This window comes from Canis aureus, chromosome 12 (assembly GCF_053574225.1).
Source record: "Canis aureus isolate CA01 chromosome 12, VMU_Caureus_v.1.0, whole genome shotgun sequence".
Lineage (NCBI taxonomy): Eukaryota > Metazoa > Chordata > Mammalia > Carnivora > Canidae > Canis > Canis aureus.
The window spans coordinates 49,284,710-49,306,940 of record NC_135622.1 but is presented as its reverse complement, the minus strand read 5'-3'; the positions used below and the strand labels follow the sequence as shown (position 1 = coordinate 49,306,940).

The 22,231-nt window shown below is 39.4% G+C and overlaps 2 protein-coding genes across 5 annotated transcripts in view; one reads left to right on the top strand and one right to left on the bottom strand.

Annotated features, from left to right (window-relative positions):
- The window catches only part of LDAH (lipid droplet associated hydrolase), a 105,291-nt gene extending 90,480 nt beyond the window's left edge, over nt 1-14,811 (bottom strand). Inside the window, exons 1-2 of one of the 4 annotated variants that reach the window (XM_077844000.1) lie at nt 14,678-14,766; nt 12,152-12,238 (exon numbers count right to left, since the gene is read on the bottom strand). The gene's annotated coding sequence lies outside the window, so the exon portion shown is untranslated. Of the gene's footprint in view, nt 1-12,151; nt 12,239-12,568; nt 12,714-14,677 lie in introns of those variants that run through there. The other 3 variants (XM_077844001.1, XM_077843999.1, XM_077844002.1) reach the window with 3 other exon arrangements.
- Nucleotides 14,316-22,231, top strand: part of LOC144324557 (uncharacterized) — a 68,970-nt gene continuing 61,054 nt past the window's right edge. Inside the window, exons 1-3 of the mRNA XM_077916006.1 lie at nt 14,316-14,542; nt 14,690-14,864; nt 15,143-15,409. Of these exons, the coding sequence (XP_077772132.1) occupies nt 14,316-14,542; nt 14,690-14,864; nt 15,143-15,409 (669 nt within the window). The remainder of the gene's footprint in view (nt 14,543-14,689; nt 14,865-15,142; nt 15,410-22,231) is intronic.

Sequence of the window (22,231 nt, the reverse complement as noted above, 5' to 3'; positions counted from 1 at the left end):
TGACCAAATTGTGTCTATATCAGAAATGTACGACTGTTTAAACATTCAAAATTTGGTCAATTTATCACATTAATAAAGGAGAAAACCATATAATTGTCTCAACTAATGAATGAAATGAAAAAACATCTGATTATATCCAATAAAGAATCATGAAAAATCCCTTTAAGAAAAGAAGAGTCCAAGATGGCAGAAGAGTAGAAGACCTTAGTTTTGTCTAGTCCCAGGAATTCATCTAGATAACTATCAAATCATTCTGGACATCTGTAAACTCAACCAGAGATCTAAGAAAAGAATAGCTGCAACTCTACAAATAGAAAAGCAACCACTTTCTGCAAGGTAGGCGGTGCAAAGTAGTGAATCCCAGGTGGTATATAGGAAGAGAGATCACAGGGAGAGGGAGACGACTTCAGTAGTCAGCACCAGAAAGTGATATAGCAGTGGAGTGTAAAATCAGAACATTTAGGGGTCTGCTCCAGTGAGGGAAGACCTGGCCAGAAAGGTTCTCAGGTGGGTGGGGTGGAATCTTAGATGGGACAGTGTGGTCTCAGGATCACAGGAAGACAAGAGGTGCCTGAGTGTGGCAGAGTTTCCAGGCATGAGTTTCAGGCTGCAATCAGCGAGCCCAGGAGTGGGCTCTCAGCTTGAGGTTACCATGGACCATGAACCCCAGAATGGTTGGGTGACTGCTCCCAAGCAGGGGCCCAGCAAGTGGCAGAACCATCATGAGACCCTTCCTTGCCCAATAGGAATGGCACAGGTGTGAGCCACAGGAGTCTGCAGGGTTTGGTGACTCAAAATAGGCTCATATGCCTGAGACAGAAATGCTCAGTTACAGGCTAGGTCAGCATGGAGTGCGGACAGAGACCAGGGAGACAGGCATGACGAACTGCTTTTCCTCGAGGGTGTACTGAGGAGGGGGGCCCCAGGCTTTCAGATCCAGTGTTGGAGAATGGGAGGCTACCATTTTCACTCTCATCCTCTAAGGTGGCAGAGAAAGCATTCGGGGAACCAAAGCCATGTATTGTAATCCATAGAGCAATCTGGAACAGATTACTTATCCTAGCCCTGGGAAGGGCGGTGCAATTGTGCCTGGGACAAATCCACCTGAGAATCAGTGGAACAGGTCCTTCCCCCAGAAGATCAACAGGAACATCCAGTCAAGACCAAATCTATTGATACAGAGAACTGCAAAACACCAGCACTAGGGCAGAACAGCATATAGAATTCATGTTTTTTTTTCCCCCATGATTCTCTAGTCTTTCAATCTTAATTTTTTTCTCTTCCCTTTTTCAACAAATTTATTTGATCAATTCTTTTTTAAAAATCTTTTTTAATTTTTATTTTTACAGTGACATTCTATTCTTCCATTATATTTAATTTTATTTCTGTACACATATAAGTTTTTATTTCTTTACAATAAGTCTAGTCTTCTAACAAATGGACCAAAATACACACAGGATCCAGCACATTGCTCTGTTCTGTCCATCCGTCTGATTATATTCTCTTTTTCTCTCTCTTTTTCTTTTGGTTTTGGGGCTCTTCTGACTTGTTAAGTATATATTTCTCTGGGATTGTTGTTGCCATTTCAGTATTTTGTTGTCTCATTCGTCTATTCTTCTATGGACAGAATGACAAGACAGAAAAACTCACCTGAAAAGAGAGTAAGAGCAGTACTGACTGCCAGGGATCTAGTCAGCATGGACATAAATAAATGTTGGAACTAGAGTTCAAGATAACAGTTAAAAAATACTAGCTGGGCTTCAAAAAAGCAGAGAAGACACTAGAGAATCCTTTTCTGAAAAGAACCTTAATCCAGTTGAAATCAAAAAGGCTATTAATGAGATGGAATACATAATGGAGGCTCTAACTGCTAGGATATAATAAAGCAGGAAACAGAATTAGTGATATAGAAGACAAAATGATGGAGAATAAAGAAGTTGAAAAAAAGAGAGATAAACAACTATTGGATCATGAGGGGAGAATTCAAAGATAAGTGATACCATAAAGTGAGACAATATTAAAATAATTGGTATTCTGGAAGGGGGGGGGCAGAAGGTATGCTGGAGCAAATTATAGTGGAGAACATCCCTAGTCTAAGGAAGGAAACAGGCATTCAAGTCCAGGAGGCACAGAGAAATCAATAAAAATAGTTTCACACCCCAACATATAATAGTGAAACTTGCAAATCTCAGAAACAAAGAGAAAATTCTAAAGGCAGTTTGGGACAAGAGGTCTGTAAACTACATGGGTAGAAACAGTAGACTAGCAGTAGACCTATCCACAGACACCTGGCAGGCCAGAAAGGACTGGTATATTCAGTGTGCTAAATGAGAAAAATATGCAGCCAAGAATACTTTATCCAGCTAGGATGTCATTCACAATAGGAGAGATAAAAAGTTTCCAGGACAAACAGAAACTAAAAGAATTTGTGGCCCAAAAATAACAGAGACCAGAAAGGAACAGAGACAATACACAGAAACAGTGACTTTACAGGTCATACAATGGTACTAAATTAATATCTTTCAATAATTACTCTGAATATAAATGGGCTAAATGCCCCAATCAAAACTTACACAGGGTATCAGATTAGATAAAAAAGATCCATTGATATGCTGTCTGCAAGAAACTCATTTTAGACCCAAAGACACCAGGTTGAAAGTGAGGGGGTGGAAAAGCAGTTATGCTTTAAGAAATTTTTTTTTGAAGATTTTATTTACTTATTCCTGGGAGATACAGAGAGGCAGAGACATAGGCAGAGGGAGAAGCAAGTTTGCTGTGGGTAGCCTGAGGTCTAACTTGATCCTAGGACCCTGGTATCATAACCTGAGACAAAGGCAAATGCTCAACCCCTGAGCCATCCAGATGCCCTCATCATGCTAACAGATATCAAAAGAAAGTTGAGGTGGCAATCCTTATATCAGACAAATTAGATTTTAAACCAAAGACTGTAAGAAAAGATAAGAAAGGACATTATGTTGTAATTAAAGGGTCCACCCAACAATATCTAACAATTGTAAATATTTATGCCCCTAACATGGGAACAGCCATTTATACAAGCCAATTAATAACAAAATTAAAGAAACACATCATCATCATCATCATAGTAGAGGACTTTAACACCCCACTCATTGCAATGGACAGATAATCTAAGCAGAAGATCAGTAAGGAAACAAGGGTTTTGAACAACACACTGGACCAGAGGGACTTCACAGATATATTTAGAGCGTTCCATCCTAAATCAACAGAACATTCTTCTCGAGTACACATGGAACATTCCAGAATAGATCACATACTGGGTCACAAATCAAGTCTCAAACAGTACCAAAAGACTGGGATCATTCCCTGCATATTTTCAGACCACAATGCTTTGAAATTGGAACTCAATCACAAGAGGGAATTTGGAAAGAACTCAAATACAAGGAGGCTAAAGAGCATCCTACTAAAGAATGAATGGGTCAACCAGAAAATTAAAGAATTTTAAAAATCCATGGAAACAAATGAAAATTAAAACACAAGTGTTCAAAACCTTTGGGATGCAGCAAAGGAGGTCCTAAGAGGGGAGTGCATAGCAATACAAGCTTTTCTGAAGAAACTTAAAGGTCTCAAATACACATCCTATCTTTACACATAAAGGAGCTGGAGGAAAAACAGCAAATAAAGGCTAAACCCAGCAGGAGAAGAGAATTAATAAAGATTAGAGCAGAAATGAATGAAATAGAAACCAAAAGAACAGTAGAACAGATGAACTAAACCAGGAGCTGGTTCTCTGAAAGAATTAATAAGTTGATAAACCGCTGGCCAAACTTACCAAAAAGAAAAGAGCAAAGACTCATATAAAATCATGAATGAAAGAGAAGAGTTCATAACTAACACTGAAGAAATATAATCAATTATAAGAACATATTATGAGGGGTGCCTGGGTGGCTCAGTGGTTGAGTGTCTGCCTTTGTCTCAGGTCGTGATCCTGGGGTCCTGGGATCAAGTCCTGCATCAGGCTCCCAACAGGGAGCCTGCTTCTCCATCTGTCTCTGCCTCTCTCTCTGTGTCTCTCATGAATAAATAAAATCTTAAAAAAATATTACGAGCAACTATATGCCAACAGATTAAGCAATATAGAAGAAATGGATGTATTCCTAGAGATGTATAAACTACCAAAACTGAAACAAGAAGAAATAGAAAGCCTAAAGAGACCCATAACCAGCAAGGAAATTGAAGCAGTAATCAAAAATCTCCCAACAAACAAGAGTCCAGGGCCAGATGGCTTCCTAGGGGAATTCTACCAAACATTTAAAGAAGAACTAATACCCATTCTTTTGAAGCTGTTTCAAAAAATAGAAATGGAAGGAAAACTTCCAAACTCTTTCCACGAGGCCAGCATTACCTTGATCCCAAAACTAGACAAAGACCCCACTACAAGGAGAATTACAGACCAATTTCCCTGATGAACATGGATGCCAAAATTCTCACCAAAATACTAGCCAATAGGATCCAACAGTCCATTAAAAAGATCATTCACCACGACCAAGTGGGATTTATAACAGGGCTGCAAGTGTGGTTCAACATCTGCAAATCAACGTGATACACTACATTAATAAAAAAAAGGAAAAGATCCTCTTGATAGATGCAGAAAAAGCATTTGACAAAGTATAGCACCCTTTCTTGATTAAACTCTTCACAGTGTAGGGATGGAAAGAACATACCTCAATACCATAAAAGCCATATATGAAATGCCCACAGTAAATATTTCTCAATGGGGAAAAACTGACAGCTTTTCTCCTAAGTTCAGAAACAGGGATGTCTACTCATCACTCCTGTTCAACACAGTATTAGAAGTTCTAGCCTCAGTAATCAGACAACAAAAAGAAATAAAAGTCACCCAAATTGGCAAAGAAGTCAAACACTTACTCTTTGCAGATGACATGATACTCTATATGAAAAACCTGAAAGATGCCTCCCCAAAATTGCTCAAACTCATACAGGAATTCAGCAAAGTGGCAAGATATAAAAATTAATGCACAGAAACCAGTTTCATTTCTATATACTAACAATGAGAAAGAAAGAAATTAAGGAATCTATCCTATTTACAATTGCATCAAAAGCTATACGATACCTAGGAATAAACCTAGTCAAAGAGGCAAAGGATCTGTATTCAGAAAACTATAGAACGCTCATGAAAGAAATTGAGGAAGACACAAAAGAATGGAAAAACACTTCATGCTCATGGATTGTAAGAACATATACTGTCAACGCTCTTACACTGCTGTTGGGAATGCAAGCTGGTGTAGCCACTCTGGAAAATGGTATGGAGGTTCCTCGAGAAGTTAAAAATAGAGCTACCCTATGACCCAACAATTACAGTACTAGGTATTTACCCCAAAGATACAAACGTAGTGATCTGAAGGGGTACCTGCACCCCATTGTTTATAGCAGCAATGTCCACAATAGCTAAACTATGGAAAGAGCCCAGATGCCCATCAACAGAGGAATGGATAAAGATGTGAGATCTATATATTATACATATATAATATATATAATATATGGAATATATGGAATTATATATATGAATTATATATAATGGAATATTACTCAGCCATTAGAAAAAATGAAATTTTACCATTTACATTGACATGGATAGAACTGGAGGGTATTATGCTGAGTGAAAATAAGTTAGTCAGAGAAAAGAATTATCATATGGTTTCACTCATATGTAGAAGAAACGAAACAGCACAGAGGATCATAAGGGAAGCAAGTGAAAACACAATGGAAAAAAATCCGAAAGGGAGACAAACCATGAGCAAACCTTAACTATAGGAAACAAAGCAACGGTTGCTGGAGGGAAGGTAGGGGGATGGGTAACTGGGTGATGGGCACTAAGGAGGGCACATGATCTGATAAGCACTGGGAGTTACATGTGATTGATTTATTACTGAACTGTACATCTGAAACTAATGATGTAGTGTATGTGGGTTAATTGAGTTTAGATTAAAAATGGGGAAGGATTTGATTAATGTAGTTTTTTTTTTTTTTACATTTTTAATGTAGTTCTTTTAAAAAGATTGTGAAAGACAAAAAAAAAAAAAAAAAAAAAAGAAGACTACACTAGAGTTTGGAAACTATCAAAATAACCTAAGCAAGAAGTAAGGGTGGGAATAAAGGAGTGAATGTGAGACTCAAGTCTTAGTAATGATTCTCTATGAGAAGCTAGGGAAGGGCAAATCACAAAGATGACTTAAATTCTATGCTAAGATGAGGAGAATGGAAGTACTACTCACATAAAGAGGAACTACCAGGGAAGGGAAGTTAGTTGGAGGAAAGGAAGTTGATTGAGTTACAAATATTCTAAGTTTCAAGAAAATAAGGGACAAGAGCAGAAGACAGTAGGAGCTACAGAACCAAAGCTCCAGAAAGTCTCAGTAGAGATATGATTTGCCCAGCTCCTTCTTAAAGAGCTCCCTTACCTTGGCTTCACTGATACCTCCCCGTCCTCATTGAGACATTTTCCTCCCCCATTCCCTATATCCAAAGGTTCTGCCCAGAGTAGAACCTTCTCCCTTTAAGTGCTAACTACTGAGCGCTTTTATCTGGGTGCCTCCCTGATATATCAACCTTTCATAAGTGCCAAAAATACAAATCACTTTATTTCAAAAATCAACTCTACAGACCCTATACCCTGACTTCTCTGTTGCCATACAGAGTACCATTATTCACCCAGTCACCTAACTCAAAAGATTCTTTGACGGCTCCTGCTGGAATTTGGAGGTGGGGATACCGTGGCGAGGGATATCCCTGGGCAAGAAAAAAAGAAGACAGCAAAAGAATGAAAAGAAACAATTAGGAATAGGCGTGAACTAATAAGATATGTAAAGACATGTGAGCCACAGGGAATGTTTCAAGAAAGTTAGGGGCTGGTAATGAATTTCTGAAAATATATAAATATCAAAAAGCAAGAGAAATGAGGCAATATTAAGAATTCACATTTTAAGAGTACTTTCTATAAACCAGGTGCTGTGCTAAACACGTTATAAATATAGTATCACTTACTCCAACAGCAATCTTATGGTGATGTGCATTATTGTTTCCTCCCTCTACCCCAACAAAACATGTGAGGAGATAATGGATTGAAAGATACTAAGGAATTTATGTTAAGGTCACACAACTAGGAAGCTGGATTGGGGCTGAAATTTAAACCCAGATGTCTGAATGACTCCAGAGGTCACATTCTTTGAGAAATTTTACTTATGTATATATACCTTATGTATAATTTCATTGGAATGGATAAATGAGAAATATTCTGAGATTTTTTTTAATAGTCAATATTTTTTAATCTTTTACATGCCTCATCTCTACTTCTCCTTTTCACTTCCATGCATATCACTTGGAAACACATCTTACTTAGTTATAAAGTCTTCCATGTTTTTCTGTAGTCACATACAAATATTCATAAGTACTTATACACAATTTGATAAATATAAGTTGTCAGTGTTTGATAAATAGGAGGATATTATACACAGTTCAATGCATTTTGCTTTCATACTTAATAACACACGAAAATACTGCCAAATCTAACAGAATAACTAATTCATTATTTTTAATGTTTCTATAATATGGATACACCATAATTCATGTGACCATTTCCCTGTTAACAGGCACTCAATTAGTTCCCAGTGTTTTGGGACAACGTTGCAATAAGTACTCTTAAATCTCCATGTTCTTACATATATCCATACATACCAGTTCTTTTGTTTCTAATGGCCAGATTCCCAAGTATGGAGTTACCGCCTTGAATTTTAACAGGTGTTGCCAGACTGCTTTCCAAAAAGACTGTAAGAATCACATTTCCTCTAGCAATCTAGGAAGGTATCCTTCCCTTTATAATCCTATCATCAATAAGTAGTACCATTATTTTTAAGTCTTCAGATATTTTATACCTCACTCTAGTTTGCATTTCTCTGCTGCTTAGTGCATTTGAACATCTTTTAATGTTTGCTTGCTTTTGAACTTTTTCTTCTATGAACTATTTATATGCCCATGTTTTAAATGGGTTATTTATCTTTTTTTTATTGGCTTATAAAAGAATTTTGTATATTGCTGACACTCAACCCTTTTCTGGGCTCCTGTATTTTACATACAACTTCGTAGATGTTTATTTTCATTTTTGTCATTCTAGTGTTCACATTTTAACTTTTGATCTACCTATATAACTATCTACCTTGTTTTCTTTCAGATAGAAAGCTACATGTGCTAATACCATTTAATAAAGAAACCATCTTTTCTCCAGTGAATTAAAATACAATTATTTTTCATATAATAAATTTTCATACTTACTGGGAGCTTCTTTTTTTTTAAATATTTATTTATTCATAAGAGTGACAAAGAGAGAGGCAGAGACATAGGCAGAGTTGGGAAAGCAGGCTCCCTGTGGGAAGCCTGATGCGGGACTCAATCCCAGGATCCCACAAGACAAAGATGCTCAACCACTGAGTCACCCAGGCATCCCCTTACTGGGAGCTTCTTAACTATAGAAATACAAACTTCAGAAAATCAAAACAAGGAAAAAAATCTTAAAAGCGGACAGAGAAGACATAGTATCTACAGGGGAACAAGAATTTGAATGTCAGATTTCTCCTCAGAAATCAGGGAGGCCAGAAAAATGTGGCACATTTTTCAAGTGCTGAAGGAAAATAACTGTCAACCCCAAATTCCTATCAGGATAAATTACCCCTCAAAAGTGAAGGGTAAATAAAGATATTCTCAAGTGAAGAAGAACAAAAGGAATTTGTGACTAATAGATCTATCCTTAGGAAGTTCTCTAAACAGAAAGAAATAAGTAAATAAGGTTTAACTTCAGAAGAGGAAGAACAATGGAATGGTTAAAAGCAGTGGTTAATATAATGGACTATCCTCTCCTTATAAATCTTTTAAATCATATTTGATGATTGAACCAAAAGTTATAGCATTGTTTGATGTGCTGCTCAGTGTATATAGAGGAAATATGACATATGTAAGAAGTGGAGAGGGTAAAAGGACCTAAATATAAGTAAGGTTTCTACATTTCACTTGAGGTAGTAAAATGTCACTACTAGCAGGCTGTGTGATGTTACACATATATAACCGTTATATCGAGGGCAATCACTAAAAAAAAACAGTATACTAAGCAATAAACTAAAATAAAATGTCAAACGGATTTTTTTTTTTTTTTTTAAAGAGAGAGAGCGCGCAAGTGGGACGGGCAGGGGCAGAAGGAGAGAGAGGATCCCAACCAGACTCCCAACCAGCGTGGAGCTAATGGAGTTGGGGGGGGGTTAGTGAATCTTACCACCCAGGAATTATGACCTAAGCCGAAATCAAGAGTCAGATGCTTAACTGAATGAGCCACCCAGGTGCTCCCAAATGGAATTCTAAGAAATATTCAAGTAGCCTACAAGAAGCAAGAAAAGAGAAACAGAAATGAGGAAACAGACAGAAAAGAAATAATAATAAAATGGCTGAATTATGCCCTAAAATATCTATAATTACTTCAAATATGAATGGTCTAATTATACCAGTTGAATGGCAAAGAAAGGTAGTAAGGATTTAAAAAGAAACATGACCAAACTATATGTTGTCTACAGGAAACTCATTTCAAACATAATGACATGCATAGGCTGAAGATAAAAGAATGAAAAAAGATACATTGTGCTAATATCATTTTTTTTTTACTAATATCATTTCTTTTTTTTTTTAACTTTTTATTTATTTATGATAGTCACACAGAGAGAGAGAGAGAGGCGCAGAGACACAGGCAGAGGGAGAAGCAGGCTCCATGCACCGGGAGCCCGATGTGGGATTCGATCCCGGGTCTACCAGGATCGCGCCCTGGGCCAAAGGCAGGCGCCAAACCGCTGCACCACCCAGGGATCCCACTAATATCATTTCTTAAAAGCAAATTTGGCTATATTACTATACTATATTACTGTCACAAAAAGTAGACTTCATAGCAAAGAAAATAACTGGATAAAGAGGGACACGTCATAATGATAAAAGGATTAATTCACCCAAAAGATCTTAAATGTATGTGTGGGGCACCTGAGTGGCTTAGTCAGTTAAGCATCTGCCTTCAGCTCAGGTCATGATCTCAAGGTTCTGGGATCAAGCCCCACATTGGGGAGTGCTCAGTGGGGAGTCGGCTTCCACCTCTCCCTCTGTGCACATGCTCCCTCTCTCTTTCAAATAAATGGATAAAATCTTTTAAAAAATATATATTCAATGAACAACTGACATTCAAAATACATTAAGCAAAGACTAATAGAGCTGAAAAAGAGAAAGAAAAAGGCACAATTATAGTTGGCAATCTCAGTAATCAAAGAACTACTAGATAGACAATCAACAAAGTGGGGAAGAATGGAACATCCCATCAACCAACAGGATGCAATTGACATGTAACTGACATCCAATACCAGCAGACTAGGTATTCCTTTCAAGGGCCAGTGGAACACTCACCAAGATACACCATATTCTGGGTCATACAACATATGTAAAGGAATTAAAATCATTTAGCTTACGTCTTCATTATGGAATAAGGCTAGACATCAATAATAGAAAGACAACAAGTAAATCTCCAAATACCCAGAAACGAGAGAACACACATCTACCTAATCCACAGGTCAAAGCAGAAGTTTCAAAGGAATTTTTAGGAATACATAAAACTCCATGAAAACGGAAATACAATATATAAAAATTTGTGAGATACAATGAAAGCAATGTTGAGAGGGAAATCTATAGCACTATATGCTAACATCAGAAATGAGAAAAGGTCTTAAGTCAATAACGAAGAAACTAGAAAAAAGAGTAGAATAAAGGTAAGGCAGGCAGAGGAAGAAAACAGGCAGAGGAAGAAAATAAATATCAGATCAAAAAATCAATAAAATTGGAAGTAGAGAAAAATGAATTAAATAAAGAACTAGTTCTTTGAAAAAGACCAATAAAATCAATAAAACTCCACTGAGAAAGATAGAAGGCACAAATTACTAATACCAAGAATGAAATATAGGTTTATCACTAAAGACTCTACAGAATACTAGTGTGCTGATAAAGACAAAACCAAAGACAGCACATGAAAAGAAAACTATGTACCAATACCTCTCATATCTACATCTTAACAGAATATTAGCAAAAATAATCCAGCAATATATAAAAATATTATATATTATGATCAAGTGGGACCTATTCCACATATGTTTAACATTCAAAAATTAAACAATGTAATCCACCATAACAAGGTGCTAAAGAAGAAAAAATATATGATCACATAAATTAACTAAATACACACTATATGATCCAGCAATTGCATTCTTGGGTATTTATCCCAGAGAAATAAAAATATGTTCACACAAAATTTCAAAGGTTTATAGCATTTGTAATTGTAATAGCCTATAACTGGACACAACCCAAATGTCCTTCGACAAATTAATGGTTAAACAAACTGTGATACAGTCATACCATAGAATACTACTCAGCAATAAAAAGAAACAAATTATTGACATACTCAACAACTTGAATGGATCTCAAAGGAAGTATGCAAAATAAAGAAATCTCAAAAAGTCCTATACTATATGATTGTGTTTATACTACATTTTTGAAATAGGCAAAATTATCAAGTTGGAGAATAGTGGTTACCAGCGGTTAGGGACTGGGGTGTGATGAGATGGCTGATTATATGAAGCTATATATATGTATATACACTCAAATGAGTGCTTGTGAAATAGAGGAAATCTCAGTAAATTCTGTGGATATATTAATGCCAATTTTCTGCTTTAAGTTATACAAGATACTACCATTGGGGAAGGTTAGTGGAATGGCACATGGGGACCTCTTTGTATATTTTTTTTGCAACTTCCTGTTAACCTAGAATTATTTCAAAATAAAAATTAAAACCACGCATATTTATTTAATTGCAATTGGTACAAGTGGAATTAAAGAGAAAAACTGAGAATCTTATCACAGCCCAAAGCTTCAAGACATACAAAGCTGAAAGTCACCACATAATACAGATGCATAAACAGAAATTTTTTTACAGTCTGCTATAACCATTAAATTTATATCCATTCCATCTTTCTCCAAATAGCTGTTGAAGCAAGAATCATATTCTATGTTGACGTGATGATCATCTTACCAACTGCAACAAAACCACGTTCTTTTTTTGTAGTTCCTTTCCTTTGTGAAGTACATTCTCATCCTTCTCTTCTGACCTTAACAATGGCTGCAAAATAGGCAGTACAACTGATGTAGTATTATTTGTCCAAAGTTATAGGGCTTTAAAATAGTAAAATCAATTCGATAGTCTTCTGACTCCTACTCCAATACTTCCCAGTCACATATCACTCTGAAATTTTATGCAGTACTACAGACTCCAAAAAGATCGCATATTATAGGAGAAAGTCAAAGGAATGGGCATGATGCACATTATACCAAAATTCTGTGCAACAGTCTCTTGCTCTTCCTTGATAAGTGGTCATGAAACCAGCAATTTTACAATTTTTTTACTTTTATATTTCAACTAATTTTGATATCTTAATGACCGCATACTAACCTCCAGTGAGATTCTTCTCAACCTGTTTAACTGGGTCAGAAGAAGCTTATATGATGAATACAAAGTCTATCATCCCCACTGCAGAAGTACCAAAACTTCATGAAGCACATGCTATACTCATGATGAACTTGCAGAATTATCTTTTCTTGAAAAAGTAAAAAAAAATTTTTTTTTCATAACTCCTTTGCGGGTTTTAAGCCACCAACTATTATTGTAATCACACACAAAATAATTTTTTTATTGTCCCAGAAAGCAATTATAAATTGTAATCACACACGAAATAATTTTTTTATTGTCCCAGAAAGTAGTTTTCAGCTTCTGGACATCAGCGAAAACCAAGAATTTCACAAATTTGTATGAACTTCTCTATTTATATATTAAATACACTCACTGAAAGTAATATACCAATTTTCCTTTGAAGTATACTTGAAGTAGATTTCAGAATTAGCACTTAGTTCTAAGTATAGTAATAATAGAAATGAGAAAATGAGAAGAGGATGGGCTTTTCAGGAAAGAAAAAGAAAATCACCTATTACAAAGGTCGAAGTTATCAAAATAAACACCAGTTTCAGAGGAGCACCTACTGTGTTGCTTTGATTGCCCCCTATATACCTATGCTGGAAAGTGGGGCTTTAGGTCTGTAGGCCTTCTTCACCTTTAGGTGAAAAAATGGAAAAAAAAAATCCAAAAGAGACATTTCCATTTATGGTTTAAGAAAGAAGTTCTTAAAAAAACCCACACAAGCCTTTACGAGTAAAGATTCCAGAGATTTTCCTAACTTTTCTGGGTTTATCTTTCACTATAGAGCTTTGCTCTTAGAATGAAAGTGGGTTGAGAACTATGGGTCAGGGACCTTAGACTATGAACTCTTCCAGTGTTTGGCATACCAGACATAAAGCAGGTGTCAGGTTACTACTCCTGAAGAAGAAATGAATTTATGAATCAAATGAATACCTGTCTCATCCTGCCTGGTGTGGAAAACCAGGAAACCCAAGGGTGAGAGTTTAGGCCTCAGGGCGAAGGGTGACTGTAAAGCAGTGTGAGCACCGGATGCCTGCTGGGAAGATCACCTGGAGAGCTGTGGGCATGGGTGTGTTATTCTGAAACAGCTCATGTTCCACGAGTGCTTTGAACACTGTTCTAAGTGCTGTATGAACTACCTCGATTAACAAAGCAATCTTAACAGATACACTAATGTATCCCATTTTACAGATGAGAAAAACCGAGGCACAGACGCCTTCCAAAAAAATACCACAACGCAGGGCAAGTGGTTAGAGGCAACTGAAAGCCTCAAAGGTCCCCCCACAACATGCCCTACTGTAAATTCAAGGGAACAAGCTCCGTTCTGACCTTGGTGCCACCGAGAGATACCTTTTTTTTTTTTTTTAAGGTTTTATTTATTTTAGAGAGAGAAAGACTTGGGGGGGGTGCGGGGGGGGGTCAGAGGGAGAGAGTGAGAGAGAATCTCAAGCGGATTCCACGCCGAGCTCGGGAGCCCGGAGCTCATGACCTTGAGCTGAGGTCCCCAGTGGGCCGCCGCAGAAAAATAAAAATACTTGAGCGACTAAGGCTGAACGTCAAGCATGTGGTCGGGGTGGGGGGGGGGGGGCGAGTCAATTCAAACGGTTCCTGCTGTTAACAAATTTGGGAGAGGCGTGGGGGAGGAGGCTGATCCTACGGGAAAACCTGAGATCCAACCAAAAGAGGCTCTGGTGACCCCGCCGATGGGACAAGTGGGGAGACTGCGATGCACGGAGCCAAGGGCGGGCCAGCTAGAGGAACTCTGATCTCTGGAGTCCCCCCGACCCAGATTTTGGCCCCTCCTGGCCCCTCCTCCTGGCGGTCAGTTGCCCAAGATCCTGGCCCCTGCCCCCCAAAAGGGCCGCTACAGGCCGCCCGACGAGCTGCAGGCTGCACTTCGTACAAACGGCTCGCTACTGCGCCCACGACAGCGAGCGCTGGGGCAGCACCAAGGTGGTTCTGAATCCCGAGCGGTCGCAGCACGGTCATTCACGCCCCCGCGGGCCGCCCCACCGAGGCTCCCACGGGCCGGCCTGCCCGCCAGGCCTCGCGCAACGCCGTCCCCGCCACCTGCGGACACGGCCTCACCTGTCCGCCTAGAAAGCAGCGGGCTCTGCCGCAACGCTCCTGCTTAGACGTCACCGGGAGCGGAAGTCCCGCCTACCCTGACGTCACGTCAGAGCGCCGCGCCGCGCCGCGTCGCGCCGCGGGGAGGCGGTCCCTTTCGACGCGCGACGTGCTCAGGGCTGGGAGCTCCCGGAGCCGGGCGTGTGGGGTACGTGTTCCCGGGGCGGCGAGGCGGCCGGGAGGGTGTAGCTGCGCGGGCGGCCTGTGCTCCCTCCCGTCTGAACGTCACCCTCCTCTTATCCCGGTTGTCCCGCTGTGCCCCGTTCTCCATGCTCGTGTTTCCCTTCCTCCGTTAATGGTTCCATCTCTTCCTCTGCCACACACCCAGGAAAGTTGATTCTCGGGTGACCTTGTCCGTTAGCATTTAGACGGCCCGCCTGGGCCACTCCGCGCTTTTAGCAAAATGTGGGGAAATGTCGGTTCCAGAGGTCTGTCGAGCTTAAGGCACCCAGCCTCCATGAAGACCAAGGTCACAGTGGCCTTGTGAACTGCTGCATCCTGAGTACCTGGCACGTAGGTGAGCGGCGTTCATCTGTGCAGCAGAGCGGTAGCGAACGCGACGTGGGCCGGGAGGAAAGCAGAGGAGCGGACCCGCAAGGCAGCGAATCAGCCGCGGCTAAGCGCCTTCATCCTTTGGTATTCAGCTTCTCCGGGATAGACCCCACCCTCCAACCGCTTGTCCGGCATAGACTGGTACCGCTCGTTCATTTCTTCTCCACTTTTCAGTGTTACTTCCTTAATACAACAGTTAACACGATGGGTTTAGAAAAAGCCTCTTAAGGTCCAAGACTTTTTTTTTTTTTTTTGTGAATTAACTCATTTTTAAATCCTCACAGCAGCCCAGTGAGGTCACTATTAACCCGTGACCGCGGAGTCTGGAAACACAAATCCACAAAATAAATAAATGAGTGACTCTTTTGCATGGCATTGCCTATGTTCAAGGTCTGCATTACTAATGCACAACTCAATGTATGCATCTCAATGAACAGGATTCACTAATGCAGGCTTTCTTTCAGCGCTTGTGAATGCTTTTGCGGTGCATTTCGTTAAATAAGCCTATGCCAGAAAACTTAACTGAGGGAGTTCAATCATTTAAAAAAAAAAAAAATCTTTCTAGGCTGATGGCTACTCTATTATTATCCCCATTTTTACCTGCAGGATAAAATAAGGCACAGAGAAATTAACTTGCCCAAGGTTGCATGGCAGAGCTGGGTTCTACAACTCTGTACAGGGCATAATGCTTGGATGAGTTCCCACCACCTCTGCTTGTGTTGAAGCACTTATTCTTCTACACCTGGGTTACTTGGAGCAGCCTCATTCTTTTTCCTTTAAAAAAAAAATTTTTTTTTTTAATTTATTTGAGGGAGAGAGTAGTGTGTAACAAGATGGGGGAGGGAAAGGGAGAAGCCGACTTCTTGCTGAGCAGGGAGCCAGATGCAGGACTCGATCCCAGGACCCTGAGATCATGACCTGAGCTGAAGGCAGAAGCTTAACCAACTGAGCCACCCGGTGCCCCAGCCTCATTCTTTTCTATGCATTCTCTCTGCTGTTTCTGGAATGCCCATACTCTCTTCAGCAAAGCTTTCATATTTTTGTGCACACTATTCTCTCTGGCAGGATTGTTCTTCTCTCTCCCTTTCCTAATTCTTCCATCATCTCTAACACTAACACATCATGCAAGATTCACTTTGGCATGGCATTTGCTGGTGCCCCCAGGTGGAGGCCTATATCAATGATACTTATGTTCTTCTGTTAGGGTGCTTATTTGTCTCCAGCATCAGACTGTGAGATCCCAGAGAACAAGTACTCCTTCCTTCTTATATCTTTGTATTTCCTAGGTCTAGAAAAGGGTCTGAGACATGGTGAGCATTCTGTAAATCTGTGTTTAAATGATTCCACTCAAATAGCGCCCTGTGAGGCCTATAGGATCCATTTGGCATGTGTTCTAGGTGAACTTGTATTGTCACACCTGAAAACCAATGCGGAAAAAAAGATATATAAAAACTCCACAATACATAGACAATGAATGAGAAAGTAGGAAATAAGAAAGTAATAAAAGAAAATTAAATGGTGGGGGTGCCTGGATGGGTCAGTCAGTTAAGCATATAACTTGATTTTGGCTCAGGTCATGATCTTGGGGTCATGAGTTCAAGCCCTGCATTGGGCTCTGTACTCCTTGGGGAGTCTGCTTGAGATTTTCTTTCTCCCTCTCCCCCTATCATTCCCCCTACTCTCCACTCATGTACACACACACACGCACACACACACTCACTCACTTTCTAAAATAAGTCTTTAAAAATAAAAAAGAAAAGTAAATTACAATGTGAAGGAGAGTGGGTCAATTAGGTTGGACAGTCAAGGAAGCATCTGAGCTGTCCTAAATGGTAAGAAATCAGCCAGAAAATGTAGTTGAAGGTAACTCCTGCATTCTTCTCATCCCCTGTGTTTGTTCAGTCTTCCCTTCTTTCTTTTGGATATTTGTTTATTCATGAGAGAGAGAGAGAGAGAAAGCACAAGCAGCAGAGGGAGAGGTATGCACCTCCCCTGGAGGTGGGAGGGAGAGTAGCAGACTCCTCACTGAGCAGGGAGCCCAACCCAGGGGCTTGATCCTAGGACCCTGGAATCATGACCTAGCCGAAGGCATGTGATTAACCAGCAGAGCCACTCAGGTGGGACCTCTTTATTTTATTTAAAACATTTTTAATACAAGTGTAGTTAACATGCAGTGTTTTGTTAGTTTCAGGTGTACAATATAGCAATTCAACAATTCCACATATTACTCAGCGCTCATCATGACACCTGTCTTCTTAATCCCCATCATCTATTTCACCCATCCTCACCTACCCACCTCCCATCTGGTAACCATCTGTTTGTTCTCTATAGTTAAGATTCTGTTTCTTGGTTTGACTCTATTATTTTTTCCCTTTACTCATTTGTTTCTTAAATTCCACATGTGAGTGATATCATACGGTATTTCTCTGACTGGCTTACTTCACTTAACACTATACTCATTAGCTCCATCTATGTTGTTGTAAATGGCAAGATTTCATTCTTTTTTATGGCTGAGTAATATTCCATTGTATATAATACTATTTCTTCTTTATCTGTTCTTCTATTGATAGACGCATGGACTGCTTCCATAATGTGGCTATTGTAGATAATGCTGCTATAAACAAAAGGGTGCATGCATCCCTTTGAATTAGGGTTTTTATATTCTTTGGGTAAATATCCAGTAGTTTGAGTCCTGGATCCTATAGTAGTTCTATTTTTAATTTTTTGAGGAACCTCCATATTGTCCTTTAATACTAGCTCTCGTATCCTAGAGCACTTCTCTATCTAAACACTCCTCTCCTTACCCACAGCTTTAAATACCATTTATAGGTTACTCTTGAAGTCACATTTCCAGCCTAAACTGTTCCCATGGGTTCCAGGCTTATAGACCAGACAACCTTCCTAACGTTTCCACTTGAAAGCTAAATAGGCATCTCAGTTAACATATCCCACACAGAACTATTGATTTCCCACCCCAAGGACAGGAATGCATCCAGATCTGAGTACAAAGTTGAAACAGGATCTAGAAAAAAACAAACAGCTGAGAAGCGAGGCAGGATTCTCTCTCTAGACTTCACTTCTCTCTGGGCATCTGTTTTGTTATCATTCTTTGGTCCTCAGGCTCCATGACAGAATATGGCTGTTTACAGCTCATGCAATCTATGTTGTAGGTTGAGGAGTTGTGAGTGCTGTTCAGATAGTTTCTGCTTTCCACCTTCTAGGCACTTGCTAAGAAGGTACTTTCCTTATAGTTCAGGGGAGGGTGGGAGGAGGGGAGTGACCAGAAGATGTGAATAGTTCTGTCCAATGAGTTATGAAGAAAAATGTTATGTCACTGCCAGGTTGAGCAGTTGATTCCTTATGTGAAATCCTCCGTCACCGTTTTCTTTCACAATGTGATGACAACATTCAAGATGGTGTCTGTCCCAACAGCCGGTATCCTTGAGTAGCTGCTGTTGTATAAAGCCTACTGATCATCCTGTGATGAACAAATGGGAGGAAGAAATGCAGTTTGTTGTTATTTTTGATGATGTTATGGCAGTAAAATGTAGCCTATATAGGCTGCCTGGGCTCTTTCTTCTCTTGATTTTAATTCCAAATACTTGGGGGATAATTTCTGATTGGCTCAGTTTGGGTCTGGCTTCTAGCAGTTGTCCAATGATGAATGACAAGGGCTAGGGGTCATATTGTATCTTATACAGAGGGGCTCTCTACTACAGTAAAGGGGGTCATAGTGAGTAGGCAAACATTCCACAAGGGTGTCTCCTGTAAACACGTGGCTATAAAAATTCGACCATTGTATACTGATTTTAAAACAATATATGAAATTGAAGCACTTTGACCTTTTACATAAAAATTTTAGACTCTCATTATTCATTCAATATTTATTCACCACCTATTACATTCCAAACTCTTTTAGGCACCAAGGACACAAAGGCAATCCAGAGAGAAAAACCCTTGCTCTCACAGAAACACAAATAAATGAAATGCATTAATATACAATGATGGCAGAACTAAAAGGATATGAGTCAAGGGTGAGGAGTGCATTCGTTACCTATTGTTGCTTAACAAATTACCCTCAAACATAGCAGCTTAAAACTGTAGATATTTATTATCCCACAGAGCCTTTTGAGGGTCAAGACTCTAGAGGCAGGTTAAATGGGGGATCTAGCTCTAAGTCTTTCATGAGGTCTCAGCCAAGCTGGCTGAGCAGAGCTGCAGATATCTCAAAGCTCCACTGGGGCTGGAGAACCCATGGCTGAACTCAATCATGTGTTTATTGGTCAGTCACTGTACCTCATTGGCTGTTGGCCAGTGGCTGACCTACTCCAGGGGCACCTGGGGGCTCATTATAAAATCATTCAGGAGCTGACTCCATATTTCACTGATGAAACAATGTCCGCAAAAAGATGCAATGCAAAGTTTTCTGATTATTTAACTTCATGACTGAGTGGCAAGGAATAATTTATGGAAAGAAAGCTTCAAATCATAAATTGAGGCTTATGTAGAATAGGCTAATTATAGAACTCTAAGGAATATAATGGCCAAAATGAGAGACTTGTGTCAATTAATATTTATTGAACATTTACTATATGCCAAGTTTTTTGCCAAATGCTTTATGTAGTTCTAGAAGGAGAAAAGAAATTTCAAGACAGTTCAGATGATGACCTCAGATAAATGGTCTCCTTTTTTCCCTATCCATTTGGATTCATGTTTTTTGAGTCTTAGAGAAAGATTATAACAGGAAGCAGAAAGAAGTGATATTCCCACATAATCTGTGAGAGATTTTGGGATCCCAAGGCAGTACTCCTCAGGAACTACTGAGACAGTTTATAGTACATATAGGAAATATGTCTCTTGTTGAACTCAGAGAAGCCTCTGTACAATGTCCCATGGACATGAAGTGATTTCAGGGGACTGTTAATCACATTCAGCCCTTACAAGGAGGAACTTGCTGTGGAGGTTGTGTCAGAGCCTCTTGGCATCTCATAGGCAATGTCAATGAAGAGAAAGAGAAGAAAAATAGTTGTATTTTTGATATGGCCCAGATAAGCTATGGAGGGACCCATGAAAACAACTCCTGGAAACTGCCACACATGTTGAGGACCCTTTAGTGAAGGTAAGAGAGTAGCTGGGGACACTTTGCAGAAGGGATGGAGAGCCCACAATAGCAATGAGGATGAAACAGAGAAAGGTGTGACACTTAGATATTTATGATAGGAAAGAATACTTCATTTTTCCCCCAAGATTTTATTTATTTATTCATGAGAGACACACGGAGGCAGAGACATAGGCAGAGGGAGAAGCAGGCTCCTTGCACAGAGCCCAAAGTGAGACTCAGTGCAGGACTCCATCCTGGGATCATGCCCTGAGCCAAAGGTGGACACTCAACCACTTAGCCACCCAGGTGTCCTAGAGAGAATACTTCTGATGGATGTTATAAAGATGTTAGAAGGTCCTATACTTACTAGTAAAGTATATTCTCTTCTTCCTCATTATTCCATTGCTCAGAAAGTTGAAACTCTTGGTTAGACCCCTTTTGAAATAGGAAATGGAGATTGAAGATTATGTAAAAAGAAATGTGAGGAAGAAAAAGAGCAAAGAAATAGAAGAAAATTTTTTTCTAAATATAGGAGACAACTAAAATTTATTCTGAATATATGTTCTTTTTTTAAAATATAAATTCATTAGCCAACATAAAGTACATACTTAGTTTCAGATGTAGTGTGCAATGATTTATCAGTTGTGTATAATAACCAAAGCTCATCACATCATGGGCTCTCCTTAATGCCCATCACCAAATTACCCTATCCCATCACCCACCTCCCCTCCATCAATCCTGTTTGTTTCCTATAGTTAAGAGTTGCTCATGGTTTTTCTCCCTTTCTGATGACTTCCCATTCAGTTTCCCTCCCTTTCCCTGTGATCCTTTGCACTGTTTCTTACATTCCATATATGAGTGAAACCATATTATAATTGTCTTTCTCTGATTGACTTACTTCACTCAGCAGAATACCCTCTAGTTTCATTCATGTCGATATAAATGGTAAGATTTCACCTTTCTGAAGGCTGGTAATAATTCCATTTTGTGTGTGTGTGTGTGTGTGTGTGTGTATATATATACACACACACACACACCATATCCATTGTGTGTATATATGCCAGCAGAATATATATATTCTATATTCTGTAAGAAGATTTATATATATATATATACCATATCTTCTTTATCCATTGTACCATATATTCTTTATCCAATATTCCATTGTGTATATACATACCATATCTTCTTTATCCATTCATCTGTCGTTGGACATTTGCACTCTTTCCAGTTTGGCCATTGTGGACATTGCTGCTATGAATACTGGGGTGTAGGCGTCCCTTTGGATTATTACATTTGTATCTTTTGGGTAAATATTTAGTAGTGCAATTGCTGGATTATAGGGTAGCTCTGTTTTTAACTTCTTGAGGAACCTACCTACTGTTTTCCAAAGTGGCTGCACCAGCTTGTATTGCCAACAGCAGTGTAAGAGGGTTCCCCTTTCTCTGCATCCTCACCAACATCTTCTTTTCCTGTCTTGTTCATTTTAGCCATTCTGACTGGTGTGAGGCAGTATCTCATTGTGGTTTTGATTTGTGTTTCTCTGATGCCGAGTGATGTGAGGCATTTTTTCAGGTGTCTGTTAGCCGTATATGTCTTCTTTGGAGAAATGTCTGTCCATATCTTCTGCCCATTGCTTGACTGGATTATTTGTTTTTGGGGTGTTGAGTTTGATACGTTAGTTATAGATCTTGGATGCTAGCCCTTTATCTGATATGTCATTTGCAAATATCTTCTCCTATTCTGTAGTTGCCTTGTAGTTTTGTTGACTGTTTCCTTTGTTGTGCAGAAGCTTTTATAATCTTGATGAAGTCCTAAAATTGTTCATTTTTACTTTTGTTTCCCTTGCCTTTGGAGCCATG